General features: G+C 40.5%; 2 protein-coding genes across 3 annotated transcripts in view; one reads left to right on the forward strand and one right to left on the reverse strand.

Moving 5' to 3' along the window:
* Positions 1 to 1,159: 1,159 nt before the first annotated feature.
* Positions 1,160 to 4,388, forward strand: LOC111972199 (2-oxoglutarate receptor 1). Of its 2 annotated transcripts, XM_023999119.2 has the most exons (3): positions 1,160 to 2,354; positions 2,694 to 2,785; positions 2,894 to 4,388. In XM_023999119.2, the coding sequence occupies exon 3, from the start codon at positions 2,923 to 2,925 to the stop codon at positions 3,949 to 3,951; it is 1,029 nt and encodes a 342-aa protein (XP_023854887.1). In that variant the 5' UTR covers positions 1,160 to 2,354; positions 2,694 to 2,785; positions 2,894 to 2,922; the 3' UTR covers positions 3,952 to 4,388. The 2 variants fall into 2 exon arrangements, with proteins under 2 accessions (XP_023854887.1, XP_023854878.1); XM_023999110.2 differs by having other exon boundaries at positions 1,160 to 2,785.
* Positions 4,389 to 6,117: 1,729 nt separating this feature from the next.
* Positions 6,118 to 17,915, reverse strand: part of hs6st3b (heparan sulfate 6-O-sulfotransferase 3b) — a 108,932-nt gene continuing 97,134 nt past the window's right edge. The window contains exon 2 of the mRNA XM_024004519.2: positions 6,118 to 9,566. Within this exon, the coding sequence (XP_023860287.1) occupies positions 8,837 to 9,566 (730 nt within the window). The 3' untranslated portion in view covers positions 6,118 to 8,836. The remainder of the gene's footprint in view (positions 9,567 to 17,915) is intronic.

A 17,915-nucleotide genomic window follows, 5' to 3' on the forward strand; every position in this document is an offset into this window, starting at 1 on the left:
ATAGTAGCTTACGCTACACACTCTGGAGATGTTTGTATCGAAGTATAGCAGCAACCTTGAGSCATTCTTTATTCAACAGAAGTCATGGTTGTGCTGGATTTCTTTGACCTTAACCATTATTTCTTTGTTCAGTTGCTGAAAATGTTCACAGTTGATGTGCTCAATCAATAAGATTCAAGAAATTCAAGCAATACAACTCTGAGACAAGGTTACTGGATAAAATGGTAAATGTCCTACGAAGTCTGTTCAAACCTGTGTGTCTCTTTGTGTTTGTGTGTGTTTGTGTGTGTGAGATAATGTGTGAAAGACTAAGAGTGAGATACAAAGACTGCTAGAGATGAAGGAAGAAGTACCTGCATAGAAATAGGAAAAGAGGACAACACTATCTCTCCAGTATTTGCAACAGACCTTCTGATTTATCCTGAGCCAATCTGAAGGTGGGCAGAAGGTCAATGTGAAAGTGATGGCTGTCTAGTGCCCAGGTCCCTCCTACACTTGTCGGTGCCTGTCAGCACAGCCATAAACATCACTTCATACATCTGCCTACTGGAGTCATTGCCTGTGACATAAACTTCCCAGTCTTCATTGCCTACAGTATCTTATACTGTTTGATACTGCTCAGATGCGAGGGAAAAAATATGTATTATACTATCATGTATTAATATAATATTAATTCCATCAACTACAATACAATTACATTACTTTCATGCTCTCTTCAGAATCAGTTTCTGATATTAGACACCATCTAGTGGTAAAAAAGGACCACTTTAATATTGACAACAAAATTCTGTATTTGTTATACTTGCAATGTGAAGTTATATGTTTAAAAACTGCAGAAAATAAATCAATAGTCAACGATTACTTTAGAATTTAACCCATGCATCACATGTAGATGTAATTCTGCAATATTATTTATTCTTGCCAGAACATAAGGCACTGACATTTTTACAAAAATGTGTTGGGATGACTTAATAGATTGCCTGAAAATAAATACAAAATTTAATTACATCTATTTTGGCTCAGTGTATTTGAAATATCTAAATATCTTCATCATAATGTATCAATCATATTGCAAACAGATGCAATTTCAGTATATGTCCTCTAGATGTCATGCTCCTCCTGTCTGTTTTTCAGGACTACATGAGAAACTGGACCATCATCAGAGAATCATTCATTATCACTATGGAATGTTTTTTTATTTTCTATTATCAAATGCATTGAAATGTCCTATCACTATTCCTTTTGTATCAAGGGAGGATTCACCGGACAACTGTTGGCTTTCTGTGGTGGACACACTCTTTTCACGCCACTTCAATACGAAGTGTTTTTCGTAGCAGGTTAGGAGAGCATTTTCGCTAAGTCACTTCGGTATCAAAGTGGCATGAAAATAGTATTTCCCTTCTGTGGTAGGCCTATTCGGTGGCTGCAACCTGGTCTCGGAAAATTTCATATATTTCATACATATTATTATGAATGTGAATACGGGACACTCCATTTAGTATGATATGTTCCGTTTCGTATGATATATGTATTCAGTTTCGTATGGCGTTACAAATTACAATTAATGTTATATGTTACGAATTTGCAAAATGTACAATATGTTACGAATTTGAAAAACGTACAATATGTTACCAATTCTAGCTAGGTGGCTAGGTGACTAATGTTAGCTAGGATAGGGCTTAGGGTTAGGTTAAAGGGTTAAGGTTAGGGTTAGGGCTAACTAAAAGGGCTAGGGTTAGGGGAAGGGTTAGCTAAAATGATTAAGGTTAGGGTTAGGTTAAGGGTTAGCTAAAAGGGTTAAGGTTAGGGGAATGGTTAGCTAACATACTAAGTAGTTGTAAAGTAGCTAAAAAGTAGTAGGTAACGTTAGTTGAAAAGTTGCTAAAGTTGTCCGTAATGAGATTTGAACTCGCAACCTTTGGGTTACTAGACGTTCATGTTGTACAGGGGAAGGATTAGTTAAAAGGGTTCAGGTTAAGGTTAGGGGAAGGGCTAGCTAGCATGCTGAGTAGTTGCAAAGTAGCTAAAAAGTTGTAAGTAGTTGAAAAGTTGCCGATTAGCTAAAATGCAAAAGTTGTCCGTGATAAGATTCTCCCAACCTTTGGGTTGCTAGACGTTCACGTTATACGCTCACCCAACCACCTTATTTTGTTTTTGCCTTAAGTAGCCATCTAATTTGATTCTCCCGGATTTATGTTTACAATATTAGATCTAGTCTATGAGACCAGGCTGTCTAATAAGGAAATGAAAGGAAATTCTATGTGATCATTCTTAGTTGAACAATAACTTAGAGGTGAAGGTATGTCTGCTGTTTGTGTCCTCAGTCAAGCAGACAGGGATGACACATCTTCCAGGTATGTGAGAACAGGGAACTCTGAAAAACAACAACTGCAGCTAATCACAATGATTTATATAAAACATGTAAAAGTAAGATGTTGCACAATTTGGTTTAATGAGTGACCTAAAATCACTCTCAATGAGGTTGTAATGGTATAATTCTCTACTTTCTATTTAAACCCACCAATCTCAAGTAATCTAACCATTGTGTCAAATCACAACTGTACTGTATAAATCACGACTACTGATTCTTGTGGGCTTAGTTTGAGTAGATCTTTGATACCTTTAAAGCTGTAAGGACACCTAATGCATCCTGCTGAAGAACTAATGGGTGCGCTACACATTCTTTGGGGGAGGGCTCTGGGATGCTGTTCAAACTGACTGCTGCCTGAAGAATCAGGAAATTCAGAAGTGACACACAGATACTGGAGAAGCATTGCAGCTAATAGTAAGAACAGATACATTTTCCTCATCCGATATCTTTCTATGATTCTCTATTTCTTTCTATGATTTGTATTGTAATAGCATGAGCAATCTCCACTTGTGTTTGTCTTAGGTCATTTTGTTGACTCACACAACACAACCATGGCTAGCGAAAACAGGGATAATAAGACTCCTGAATGTTTCCCAGTGGATGACTACATAAAGAGATACTACCTTCCGATCATGTATGGGATCATATTTGTAGTGGGGCTTGTGGGTAACGTCACCTCAATCATCATCTACGTGGTCAGGCTGCGCCCATGGAAAAGCAGCAGCATCATCATGGTGAACCTTGCCTTGGCAGACCTCCTGTATGTTCTGTGTCTGCCCTTCCTGGTCCACTACTACATCCACGACGACTGGATCATGGGCGAGGTCATGTGTCGCATTGTTCGCTTTAGCTTCCACTTCAACCTGTACGGCAGCATCCTCTTCCTCACCTGCCTGAGTGTATTCCGCTATGTGGTCGTGGTCCACCCGCTGAAGGCAGCCCAGGTGCAGAGAACGAGCTGGGGTGTGATCGCCTGCCTGGCTGTGTGGTTCATATCTGTGTTGGAGATTATACCCATGGTTTACATGATCACTGTGAAGAAGACTGAGAACAATATGACATCATGCCTGGATTTTGCTAGTAATGATCCAGAAGAGGTATGGGTCTATGGCTGGCTACTCACTGTCCTGGGCTACCTACTCCCCCTAGTGGTGGTGTGCCTGAGTTACGTCCGTGTTGCATGTGAGCTGGCCGGTGGGCCACATGAGGGCCGTCCGAACAGGGTGCGTGCCCGCAGGCTGACTGTGCTGATCCTGGTTGTGTTTGTGCTATGCTTCACACCCTTCCACATCCTCCGCGCCCTGCGGGTGTACACCCAGATGGAAGCCCAAAGGCCAGTGCCCTGTATGCTGCTGATAGGGGTCAATGCAGCCTACACCATCTCCAGACCCCTGGCAGGGCTCAACACCTTCTTCAACCTGGCTCTGTACACGCTGGCTGGAGACAAGTTTCACCAGGCGGTCCTTGGCCTCCTCCGCTGGAGACCCCAGTTTCTCAAGACCAAGAGGCCCATCATGGTGGCGGTGATCAGCCAACCAGGCAGCAACAGTATGTCACAGGCTAACGTGCTAAAGAGCTGAGTCAAAATACTACACAACATTTTATATACACATGGTTGATTTATTTAATTTCAAAACACAGAAGTCTTTTTTGGTGTTAACAAAAATAACTATGTCCTCTTTACTACTTACTAACTTGGTAACTTACAAATGTACTGCTCGCCTTTGAGTAACTTTATTAGGTGCTGTCTTTCTAGGGTGACCATGTTTCTGAACGTTACTGATATTGTCTAAATGTTTTTGCCATAAAACTGGTTYTGTCAACTGCAGTGCAAGATAAATCACAGCAGTGTGCTCTTATCTTGAGTAGACTGGATTCAGTTGGGRAATTCTAGGTTTCTGGGTCAGTCTTTAATTGGCAATACATTGCATTATAACAAGCTGTGCAATCATACAACATATAATAATGTTAACATGTTGGTTTCCTGAAGTTTAATCAATTAAATGTGTTAATCACTGTCAGTAAATATTGGACTTTTATTTTATTTTATTTAACCTTTATTTTATCAGGGGGTCATACTGAGACCAATGTCTCTTTTACAGATGAGCCCTGAATTACAGAAATTACAGGAAAAAAACACATCAAAATATAAATACAAAATGCAAGCAGAAAGAAAAACATCTTCATAAAATGCAAACACATTCATCATTATTAAGATCCTCAATCAGCTTTCTGAATTGCCCKAGAGGCACCAGAACATCACATTTAAGAACAGAGAAGACTTACAATATTGGACTCAAATATTGTCTCAAAACTTTGGACTGAGGATAGAACACTGTCATCTATGATCTAGCTATAGAGTCATAGGTTTAATAAGAATATCAGACTTCGCTGCAGGTGATTGCCCTTGTGATTCACTTAGAACAGATGTGAACCTTTTCCTTTCATATGGCTGGCACTCGAGTGGGGCACGATTAGTAGAAAAGCTCAGAAAGCTTTCACAATTGAATAATAATAATMAGTTATTTAGGGAAGAAATACAGTATATATGTACGACAATGGGTTTTACATGACATTATATCCTGATAGTGTAACGATCCGTTTGTGGAGGTGTACAACTGTTTGTTCACATCAGCCAACAGTAAAAAAATCAACAGTGATTTCACATTTCACTAAAGGTGCCTGTCTGTACACAATAATAATCCAGACATCTGAACTTCCTCAAACAAACCTAGTAGGATTGGTACCACAAAGCAGGAGCATATAAAATAATACAGTACATTTTATGTTACCTGTCTGAGAAGCTATTCTCCTTGTTTGTGGGTATGAGTCATTTTCCTTCCTCATACCACAGCTAAGAGGAAATAAGCGGGATCTGCCGGGAGTAGACTAGACAGTAGAGTCTGTCTGTTTGTCTGTCTGTCTGGTGGTCCCTGTCTGGTGGTTCCACTTTTTTTTGCAATAAAATGAATGAGGTTTTTCAAAGAAGATGAGTCTTCATTCATTCAACTTATTAACTGCACTATGTTGAGAGTCAGGGCAATTTCCTGCATAGAGAGAAGCTTGTATTAGGCAGGTAATAGTCCAATCAGTGTCTTATAAGCAGACCAATATTTCCTTACCTTGTCACTGCAAATGAAAGAGACTGGTGATTGTACAGTGCATGTATATACCTGTATATATAAACGGCTATTTCTGGACCAGAATATTCTGAATTATTCTCCCTTGTTCCCTTAGTTCTCCCTTAGTAATAATCTCACTATAGCAACAGGAAAGGAACTTGAATATTTCCTTTAACAAGTAGTGTTCTTCTCAATGGTCCTCTCCTTTCTGTCTAATTTTGGTGTTTTACAATGCATATAATATATCTTATTGAAATGTAATCCTCAGGAGACAGACACACACATGAAGTGAAACACATCCACTATACCACACTTCATTATGATGCATGATTATGAAAATATTGATGGAGAAAATACAGGCCAAGATCTTGCAAACACAACCAATGCTAATAATTCATGTAAAGAAGTTTAATTTTGACAGTGCATAACCTACTGATGAAGATAGATGTTGGATGCCTGGTCATCTGACTGGGACTGTGTTTATTTGGGCGGTTTGCTAACACGGACGAAGCTAGTGCTTGTATTGCATTTTAAAGGTCAAGACCTCATGAATGCGGTTAAATGTCGTTGAATAACTTTCCTAATGTCTATGGCTTCATACCAATGATTCCAGGCAGAAAAGGGTCATGTTTGTTCAATGCATTTATTTCTAATATCTGAAGTAGTATTCACCCAGCCTTGCAGACCTGACAAGAACATTGCTGATAAAGTATAACACATCAAATGGCATCAAGACTGTCCTTTTCATACACAATAATTTGAACAGGAACATACAGATACGTAAATGTAGAAAGTTCTCCCTCGTGTGATGGTATTATAACCTTTTTCCTTTTAGACAAACTCCCTTGTTTGCAATAAATGAATGCAAGATTACCTGCTTTTCAAAGATGTGCACTTAAGTTGAGTGGCAGTTGAAGTTCATTCAAATCACTCTTTCACAACATGGCATGTCACAGGGCTTTGGGGATGGCAGTACAATATCTAGTGTGACATTCTCTTTTTAGGCTTGATTTCATCACTATATTTACACTGAGGTCTGATAAGGATAATAGGTTTGAAATATTAATTTCAGACTTTTCAGACTTTCCAGACTTTGCGTCAATATACACATCACACTACCGTAAGTTTGAGCAGATAACAACTACATGAATATAAGCGTTTTTTTTTCATCAGGGAGATTGCTTCACAGCACATTCTACCCCCCCCCCCCCAAAAAAAAAATATTAAACTTGGTATTGTATCCATAATGTTGATTTGAAAATGCTGGGGCAATGTATAAACATGGTGTGTTGGCTCACTGAAATTGCAGGCAAACTTGTGATCAATTTACAATAATGGTACGCACGCACACACACTCCAATAATTGTATAGCTTAAACATTTACTTAAAACAAAAACAAAAAACAGTTTCCTGCAAACAGATGCTGCATATTCCTGAATGAAAAATAATTTTCAATAGAGCTTTTCCATTTAGCAGGTTTTTTAGTCCAAGAGCAGGCCTAATCTGGATTAGGGATACCAACCCAAACTGTGATAATGGTTACTATTACATTACAGTAAATCAACTAACTGGATACAAACTTACTTAAACAACAAAAAATTCCACTCATCGGTTAAGGTTAATGGACCAAAACTGTGCTCAGTGATCAGACAGACCGACATCTTCTGAAAAAATCAAGTAAAAACAGGATAAATGTGAAAATGAAAGCAGCAGCAAATTCATATTTTTATAAAAAATATTGTCATTGGAGAGTTGAAATGTTCGTAACAGAACAACAGATCAGAATAGCAAACCCAATATTTAATCTAACATGATATCATCATCACAGCCATCTGCAAGTAATTCAACCATAACAATTAGATTCATCTCCTTTGATACTTTCATGTTTGTTTAATGTTCATTCAGAAGTTACCTGTATTTTGAGGGGGACAATCAGACATGAAACTAGATATGGTACATTTAATCTCCTTCCTACTACAGGAAACTACTGTGTTCTGCTACCGTGTCATCTCAGGCTGTTATTCTGGTAGCATTAGAACCCCCCTCACAGCCCACAATGCCGTTGGCGTGGGCTCCACAAACATGTTAAACCACGGAGTGTGACGGGGTGAGCACGAGGGCCGAATGCCGATAACCTCATTGACAGTCAGTCCACACACCAACCACACTGACCTGGCTCCTCAGTCCTCACCTAGAGCATTTACATACTGGTTATCTCTACCTTCTGGAGAAGACTACTTCAACAATCCAAGCTTAACATTTTTGAAAAATCTTCCTTGAGGAGTTCTTTCCATTTGTAATGTGAAAGCTGAATGTGGTAAGTCTGGTCAGTGCAGAATAGAAATCAGGCTGATTTTCTTCAGGGTAATCCTCTCTTTGTGAGTCTATGATTGACTTCACATGCCAACACACAGATAGTGGATGAACAGGAGCAGCAGTTCCTCCGAGTTGAAACTTGAAAGGTGTTGCATGTAGACTACTGAATATTGCACCCTAGAAAACATTTTTGCATCATAATCAAAACATCTGACGTTATCTTGACTGACTACAACTACACTATATTTGTTTGAGGGAAATTTAAATATAATTGAAACTGCCATGATAAAATTAAATGAAATACATKATCTTATTTCTGAGAAGTTGTCAATTTGCAAGGTCCCATTAAGAAAACATTAGCTACGTAAACAAAGACAAATATTTTCTAAGTCGGTGTACTTTGCCTCTCATCATTTCTTTTGGAAGAAACTCTCCATCCTCAAACTTTTTCTCAAATATAATATGGACACATGACATGCGAGAATCAGCACTTTTATATTGTTTTCTGTTGAACTACTATATTCCTGCCAGTCGCAACAAAAAAACACTGATTGATATCCACCCCTTGACATTGAGTCCCAATAAAAACGTATTTACTAGCAGCGTCTTTTGATTGTGTCTTCTTTAAGCTTAATTTACTGCCTTTAAAGAGTTATCATAATCTACATGATAATAAATAACCATGACTAAGAGGCAGGAAAGCAAAGGAGCAGCAAAACAATTAATTACAAATAAATACATTAAACCATCCATTTGAAGATTTAAGACACCAAAGGGCACTCCAAGGCAGAGCTTCTGTGATACTGACTCACAGACTTGGCAGTTTCATAACCAGAAAGAAACTTTAGCAGAGCGCTAGGATCACACTGAAGCTGAGAAAGAGATAAAGATAGAGATAGTAGACAGAAAAAGATAGAGCGATAGAGAGAGATTGACATAGGCAGAGAGAGAGAGAGAGTACCATGTGAGATGATTCTGGAGGTGATCACCAGTGACCTCTCTCTGTGTGCGTGGCCAGGGTATGACCTCACCAGCGGGCCACCTGGCTGGTGTAGTCTTCAGTGGTGGGGGCCAGGTCGCCTCCGCCCCCGTACCCCCGGCGTCTGGGAAGTGAGGCCCTGCTCTGCTCCCTCTGCTCTCGAAGCCATCGGCGCTCCTCGCGCCTCTTCAATCGCTCCGCCTGGTGCTCGCGCTGGCGGGTGTACTGGAAACGCTGGAGGAACAGGTCCTTGGCATACTCGTACAGCTGCACGTCCAGATAGTTGAGCTCCTCGATGCGGCGGCGCACGGCCTCGCTCAGGTCCACGTTGGCGGCGCGCGTGCTGTTGATCTGAGTGAAGGCGGCGATGAAGCGCAGGCTGAACGTCCGCTCAAACAGGTACTGCGTCTTGCGCTGGAACTCGGTCAGTCCGTAGAAGGCCATGTTCTTCAGGTTGTTCATGGCGCTGSCCAGCAGGATGTGGTTGCGATCACTCTCGTTCATAGAGGACAGGTTGTAGCAGCCTACCAGGTTGAGGTCGGCCAGCATGCGCACCTGTCGGTTGTTGGCCAGGTTGGACGAGCAGTCCATGAACTCGGTTAGGGTGACGCCCGACCAGTCGTCCCCGCTGTAGCAGGTGGGCAGTTCGTCCTGTGTGGGCGAGCGCCCATCACACATGTGCAGGGAGGTCTTCCAGGTGGCGCCGCGCTGCACGTGCTTCCACTCGCTCAGGTAGCGGGAGACGGGGTCACGCAGCATGGTTATGTAGTAGAAGTCCCTGCAGCCAAAACAAACACAGTCAGAGAGCTATGAACACATCAACATCACACAGGCCCACCCAGCATTGTACTGACAGATGGTGACTTTTGTGACTGTGTATCGCACTTCAAGGTTGGATGCTAATTACCAAACTGAAACTTTAGAGAGATTATCAGAGAGGTCTTTTTCCCTGTTGTCCTTGAACACAAAAGTGATTTATCATGTCAATGGTAGGGGAATATCAACAAAGTAATGGGTGTTTTACAACTCAGCTAAGGTTGTACTATTTGATCATGAGCATGTCTAGTCATCAGAAATAACCTGAAGCAAAAACCTAGTTGACCGATGTTGTATATAAAACCTATCAGATCCATTCCTCAATGTTCTGGCTTATCTGAATGAGGATAAAGTGTTTTTGACAGAAGTCTTTTGCAGTCCTAATCAAGTGCTTTACCCATCAGTTGTCTACCAAACTAAGCTCTATGTTTTAGAGGAGAAATTCCAGCACTTTGGAGAGGAGAGCTGTTAAATGAAAGATATTATTTTTTATACACATCACTGCCTCTCCTACAGAGAGGGACTATCTCCTCAATCATTGTAAGCCTAGGGACAGCCACTGAACATAAAAAAAATTCAATTAATCAGTTTCCTGCAGTGCCAACTTAAGGACATTCAAAGGAGAGTAACTCAGTACAGGCTACAGTAAAATTGGAGAATGTGCTGGAAAAATCCATAGCAGTAAGCAATATAGTACAGAGTGAAAACATTGTCAAAAGATGTCGAGAACATACTCTGCAACCTACTCAATAAAAATGTATGTAGGCAGTAGGAATCATAATAAAACGATATGTAGGCAGTAGAAATCATATACAGTACTACAATTCCACAATACCTAGTTAAATAAAGGTAAAAACTATTTTACCTAACCAGCTCCAAATGGCAAAAACATACAGTACCAGTCAAAAGTTTAGACACACCTACTCATTACCAGGTTTTTCTTTATTTTTACTATTTTATATAATGTAGAATAATAGTGAAGATATCAAAACTATGAAATAACACATACGGAATCATGTAGTAACCAAAAAAGTGTTTAAAAATCTAAATATATTTGAGATTCTTACAAGTAGCCACCCTTTGCCTTGATGGCAGCTTTTTACACTCTTGGCATTCTCTCAACCAGCTTCATGAGGAATGCTTTTACAACAGTCTTCAAGGAGTTCCCACATATGCTGAGCACTTTTTGGCTGCTTTTCCATCTCAATTGGGTTGAGGTCAGGTGATTATGGAGACCAGGTTATCTGATGCCACACTCCATCACTCTTCTTGGTCAAATAGCATTTACACAGCCTGGAGGTGTGTTTTGTGTCATGGTCCTGTTTAAAAAAACAAATGATAGTCCCACTAAGCTCAAACCAGATGGGATGGTGTATCACTGCAGACTGCTGTGATAGACATGCTGGTTAAGTGTGCCTTGAATTCTAAATAAATCACGTACATAGTCACCAGCAAAGCACCCTAACACCATCACACCTCCTCCTCCATGCTTCACGGTGCGAACCATCCATTCACCTACTCTGCGTCTCACAAAGACACGGCGGTTGGAACCCAAAATCTCAAATTTGGACTCATCAGACCAAAGGACAGATTTCCACTGGTCTAATATCCATTGCTCGTGTTTCTTGGCCCAAACAAGTCTCTTCTTATTATTGGTGTCCTTTAGTAGTGGTTTATTTACAGAAATTTGACCATGAAGGCCTGATTCACATTGTCTCCTCTGAACAGTTGATGTTGAAATGTGTCTGTTACTTGAACTCTGTGAAGCATTTATTTGGGCTGCAATTTCTGAGGCTGGTAACTCTAATGAACTAATCCTCTGCAGCAGAGGTAACTCTGTGTCTTCCTTTCCTGTGGCGGTCCCAATGAGAGCCAGTTTCATAACAGCGCTTAATGGTTTTTGTGACTGCACTTGAAGAAACTTTAAAAGTTCTTGAAATTTTCCAGATTGACTGACCTTCATTTCTCTTTGCTTATTTGAGCTGTTCTTACCATAATATGGACTTGGTCTTTTACCAAGTAGGGCTATCTTCTGTATACCACCCCTACCTTGTCACAACACAACTGATTGGCTCAAACGCATTAAAAACGAAAGAAATTCCACAAATTAACTTTTAACAAGGCACACCTGTTAATTGAAATGCATTCCAGGTGACTACCTCATGAGGCTGGTTGAGAGAATGCCAAGAGTGTGCAAAGCTGTCAAGGAAAAGGGTGGCTACTTTTAAGAATCTCAAAAATAAAATATATTTTGATATGTTTAACACTTTTTTGGTTACTACATGATTCCATATGTGTTATTTCATAGTTTGTATGTCTTCACTATTACTCTACAATGTATAAAATAGAAAAAATAAATAAATAAACTTTTGAAGAGACACCTGATATAATGTTTTCGTCACTTTACATTGCAAAGAGAGCTGCCCATTTACACAAATTCCACAGCTGCTCTATCAACACAGGGCTTTCTGACAACTTCAAAGGAAAAACATCAGACTCCCAAACTCCAGGTCGGTATGTCAAGGCAGCCTGAGGTAGAGAGCAGTGAAGGGCTGGGGCAGGTGTTGGCTGGGCAAGCCTCCCCTAAGGTGACGTCCTCTGAGTGCCAGTGAATATTTAATGGGGCCGCATTTGGATGTGACCCGGGAGAGCAGACTGGCCGGATAAAGTGGGATGTGCCGCTGAGACTTCACACTGATTCCAAAGCTGCTCGGCTTTTCAGGTCCTCCATAAACACACACACACACACACACACACACACACACACACACACACACACACACACACACACACACACACACACACACACACACATGCATGGTTGTACGTACGCTGGTATACACGCATGCACACACTCATGGCCCAGTTTTTTAACCAATGGTACAGTCTCGTATAGTCATTGTTTTAGGTATTCTGAGGAGGATGTCCCGCTCCTTGTTTTCTACTAATAGGTGCCCTTCTTGTGAGGCATTGGCAATCCTCCCTGGTCTTTGTGGTTGAATCTGTGCTTGAAATTCACTTTTCGACTTTTCGACTGGGACATTACAGATAATTGTATGTGTGTGGTACAGAGATGGGGTAGTCATTCCAAAATCATGTTAACCACTATTATTGCACTTAGAGTGAGTCCAAGCAACTTTTTATGTGACATGTTAAGCACATTTTTACTCCTGTACGTATTTAGGCTTGCCATAACAAAGGGGTTGAATACTTATTGACTCAAGACATTCAGCTTTTCATATGTTATTCATTTGTAAAAAAGAATAATAATAATGTAAAAACAAAATTCCACTTTGACATTATGGGGTATTGTGTCTAGATCAGTGACACAAAATCCGTTAAGTGTAGACCTTCAACAAAGATTTCTAGATTCTTGAATGTTACTTTGTGGTGTATCCTTTCAGACTGTGACTATGGTCATGACCGTGTCATAATTGCAGCACTCTTATTTTCAAAGTGCAGATTTAACAGAACTGACAACAGAGAAGTAGAATTTGAAGTAGATAGGTGAAAATTAAAAAGCAGACACTGAATATTTATTTGAGCATGGTGAAATGATCAATTATGCTTTGGATGGTGTAGCAATACACCCAGTCACTATAAAGATACAGGTGTCCTTCCTAACTCAGTTGCAGGTGAGAAAGGAAAGACTCAAGGATTTCACCATGGTGATTTTAAAACAGTTACAAAGTTTAATGGCTGTGATAGGAGAAAACTGAGGATAGATCAACAACATTGTAGTTACTCCACAATACTAACCTAAATGACAAAGAGATAAGGAAGCCTGTACAGAATAAAAAATATTCCAGAACATACATCCTGTTTGCAATAAGGCACTAAAGTAAAACTGCAAAAAAAGTGGCAAAGAAATTAACTCCTGAATACAAAGTGTTATGTCTGGGGATAGTCCATCACAACACATAACTAAGTACCACTCTTCATATTTTCAACCATGGTGGTGGCTGCATCATGTTATGGGTATGCTTGGACTAGGCAAGTACTAGGGAGTTATATAGGATAAAAATAAATGTATTAGAGCTAAGCACAGGCAAAATTATAGAGGAAAAACTAGTTCAGTCTGCTTTCCAACAGACACTGGGAGACAAATTCACCGTCCAGCAGGACAATAACCAAAAACAGGACAAATATACACTGGAGTTGCTTACCAAGACAACATTGAATGTTCCTGAGTGGCCTAGTTACAGTTTTTACTTAAATCAGCTTGAAAATCAATGGCAAGACTTGAAAATGGCTGTCTAGCAACGATCAACCACCAACTTGACAGAAGTTGAAGAATAAAAAATAAAAAAAATAGGCATATATTGTACAATCCAGGTATGCAAAGCTCTTAGAAACTTACCCCAAAACATTACCAGCTGTAATTGTTGCCAACAGTGATTCTAACATGTATTGACTCAGTGGGTTGAATACTTATCTAATCAAGATATATGAGTGTTTTATTTTTAATAATAATTTTAAAAACATTGTATAATTTTTCWTCCACATTACAGAGTATTGTGTGTGGATCATTAATAATAATAAAAAGGACAATTAAATACATTTTAAAGCCACTTTGTAACATAACAAAATGTGTAAAAAGTCAAGGGGTTTGAATACTTTCTGAAGGCACTGTATATATTAAGACCCCCTGAATATTAGCAACATAGAACAGCAATATTTATGTCTGTTTTTCTGTGTCTCCAGGCAACACATGGCATCTTCACAGTAATAGCATATTATTATTAAATGACACTAAAGTATGTAATACGAAAACTTGTTTGTTCCTTATGCATCARTTACTTAACAGCAATGACACGATCAATCATGATTACCATGATTATCACTAAATCAAATATTGTTGGGAAAAGGTTTCAGAAAGTATACCCTAACACTCCAATCACTCCCATATGATGTAACTATGTGCCATGGCGTCAGTATGTATGGGTGCAGGAGAGTGCAGTGTAGTGAGTGGGTGGTGAGTAGAGCAGAGCACCCTCTCTCTCTCCCGCCCGTGGTGAGTTGGCAGTGTGTCTCAGGCAGTAAGCTGTGATTAGAGCCCCGCTGGCAGCAGCTGTATCCTGGCTCTTCTCTTCCTCCTGGAGTGGATCTCCCAGCCCCGGCTACAGCAGACAGACACATCCTCATTAGCCTGTATCAGGGACACAAACACATGCAGCAAGTGTTGCCTGAGCACGCCAGGACGCTCAAAGGTCATCCATGTGCACCATCAGTGTCACGGCGCATCAGCATCAAAGTATCGAGAGAGAAAGGAGACTGGCCCTGCATGCCACAGACGGACTTTAGACAGGGGGGTGAGTCGGCCCAGCGAGCTACCGCCCATCGTCCTGTTTTAATAATCACTTCATATAGCCGTTATCCGCAATCCCAAGTGGAGCTGGCAGTTGCTATCTTGAATCTTCAGAGATAATAATTGGAGTTTGTTAATATGCTGATGATTTCTCCCTGTTGATTTGTTTACGTGTGATTGGGTAAACAGAAAATGATTAAAGGACATAAAACATTTTTTAATTTGGCGTCGTTCCATAAAGCCCCCAGGATGCAGACAGAGACACATCCTGTGCCAAGAATTTCCAGCCCACTTAAAGTGTTTAAGTTGAGAGGCCTGCTGAACCCCAGTTAATCATGGATCAATAATGGATGTGAAGCATATTGCATCTCAGTCAGCTCCAGAATGCTACCTCTAAGAAGCTGCGGCAAGACCCAACTGGAGCGGAGACTAACGACAGGTCATTAACATGGAAGAGGACTATAAGAGCATATGAATTCCAATAAGGCTGAGAGGAAGTAATGCAGCTCTGGATGTTTATGGATGTTTAAACTTTTATAGAAACTGTGCACTATGCACATGAGGAAGACGTCATATTTACGGAATCTGATGAATATCTGATTAAAATGTCAGATTTATCTGTCTACTACAACTTCAATTCCAATCACTATCAACACAATATGCTCCAATTTCTGCTATCGCAATCGAGAATCTGAGAGATAGAGAGTTATTTACTGGCAAACAATAGYGGCTTTACAGTAGCTGAGGACCTACCAACACAGTACCTCTCTCTTTTAGGATTTCTTCCTTAAACCAAGCTGGATAAAAGCAGTAGGAAGGACATCAGCCTCTCCTAAAGACTGGCACAGCACCACAGGAAGAGTGAMAGAGACTTGCCCCTTCCTCCTCCATCTCTACCTCCTCTCCCATCTCTCCACACAGGGACCCATCTGTGCAGACGGTAAACTACTATTCATCCAAGCCAGTGTCAGCTCAACAGCCAACTGGCTTTTAATTGCCTGTAATTAACCTCAACGACATGATGCCAGCCCGCAGCCACTCCATGATTGCATGCTACTAAAAAGGAAAGTATACATTTAGCCCAAGCACATGGTCTTCACTGAGGTGAGGGAACTGGCTTCACAAGTCAACCAACTTTACAAACATTTCGCTACACCTGCAATAACATCTGCTAAACACGTGTATGTGACCAATAAAATTGGATTGGATTTGGAACTGGAATCAGGGAAGTCTGGGCATAAACTTGTAGCAGATGCCTGCAGGTAGAACCAAACTACAGATCTGTCTGCTAACTGTGCAGAACTTTGCTATAAACTACTCTGCTACTAAATGTCTACCACTGTGTGCCTGCAAATAAGTAAGGCAAACCTTGTCCAGAAACTTCAGCACCAAAGCTGACTGATCTCGTGTCAGGGAAAACTATGGAGTGTTGTTTGAAGAAATTGCCTCTGATATCTTTCCCTTGAGGTTCTCCCTCAATCTGCTCACTTGCTATTGTGCCATGTCTGGTTTACAGTCGCTTTAGAAAAGCTTTGATCGCTTTGTTTGCTAGCTCGATGTGGTCTGCTGGAATTAGACAGGGGATGTGTAGTGTGTGCTGAGACAAACTTTATGTTCGGCGGCTGATTAGACTTGCTCGACACCTATTTGTGCCCTGCATCATGTAATAGAAATGAATATGCAACAAATTCCAGTGGACTGCGCTTGAGGCCATTTCAGAGGGGCGCGCTGCGTTTCATCTTGGACCTGGCAAAACCTCAAACCTACTGCTCCCTCCGTCTAAAGCTTGCTGATCAGACCACTGAGGTATAATAAGGATCAGACGCTGCTTTTCAGGAGCCTCAGAAGTTCACAGTCTGCCCAGCAGGGTTACAAGGGTCAAACAACTCTCTGTGCTGATACCTTTTATTCAAAGGTTTCCGTTTATTAAAGAGATGTATCACAGAGAAAATTATAAAGCTTGACAAAAGCAAGCATAAACTAGTTTGTGCTTTAAATCATGTGAACGTATTAATATTTGTCTGTCCCCATAGACATAATAAAAAAAGCATTATATCCAACCTTCAATATGCATCGCAGGTCATGCTTTTGGGACAGACACTTCCAGTGACTCGTTTAACATCCATGTCATTGGAGCAGGAGTGTCTGTGTAAACTTGGCTTATTATGCAAGTGTCATTTTCAATATCCTGTCAATAAATCGCCTTAATGAGTTTGACTTTACTCAAACCAATCCAGAACATGTCCACAGAGCAAGCACTGTATTATAGTTAGAGGTGACCATTTCCATTCCCAGTCCTTTGATGTCAATATACAAGAAGACTGTCCAATGACAAGGGTTTTACCTGAGGAGATGTTCTTCCTGTAGATTTACACCTCACTTGACTCCTGGCCTTTCCTCAGCTCTCCACTCTGCTTCTCCTCCATGGCCTACAGACATCAGCGCTCCCTCAGGATTCCCAACCTTTCAGTGCTCTAAAGGTTGTCAGATGAATCACGCTTCTGATTCCAGGCGTCTGTCTCTTCCAGCACCTCCTTCACTCTACCCCCTCTATCTCTCTCTTTCCCTCTCCCTGTGTTTTGCTCTCTCCTCTCTCTCATACTGATATTAACAACTGTGGAGCTTTCGTTCATACATTTTAGTGTTAGATATGGTTGTTTAAAAATATTAAATTGCTGTGAAAAGAAGTCTCTGTCTGTAGCCTAGTGTTGACAAAAAAAGAAGCAAAACTCCAGCAGACAGTTTGATTTAATGGGGACAAACAAATTTAGTCTGCTACTGTATGCCTGCCTCACCCGAGATTGCAGCTTGCTATATCTGAAATCACTATAAGGGAGAATGTGATCCAGTGCAAGCTGTTTCAGGAGAGGAGAAATCAATTCCTAATAATGAAACTGTGCTGACGGTTTGGGACGGTGTATTAGTTCTATCATACTGCCTGTAGAGAGACGATCATTTACTCTACTTCATTACTCATTACTCATATTAGCAAGTTCTATTAAA

The sequence above is a fragment of the Salvelinus sp. IW2-2015 genome, linkage group LG2, assembly GCF_002910315.2.
Source record: "Salvelinus sp. IW2-2015 linkage group LG2, ASM291031v2, whole genome shotgun sequence".
NCBI classification, from domain to species: Eukaryota; Metazoa; Chordata; class Actinopteri; order Salmoniformes; family Salmonidae; genus Salvelinus; species Salvelinus sp. IW2-2015.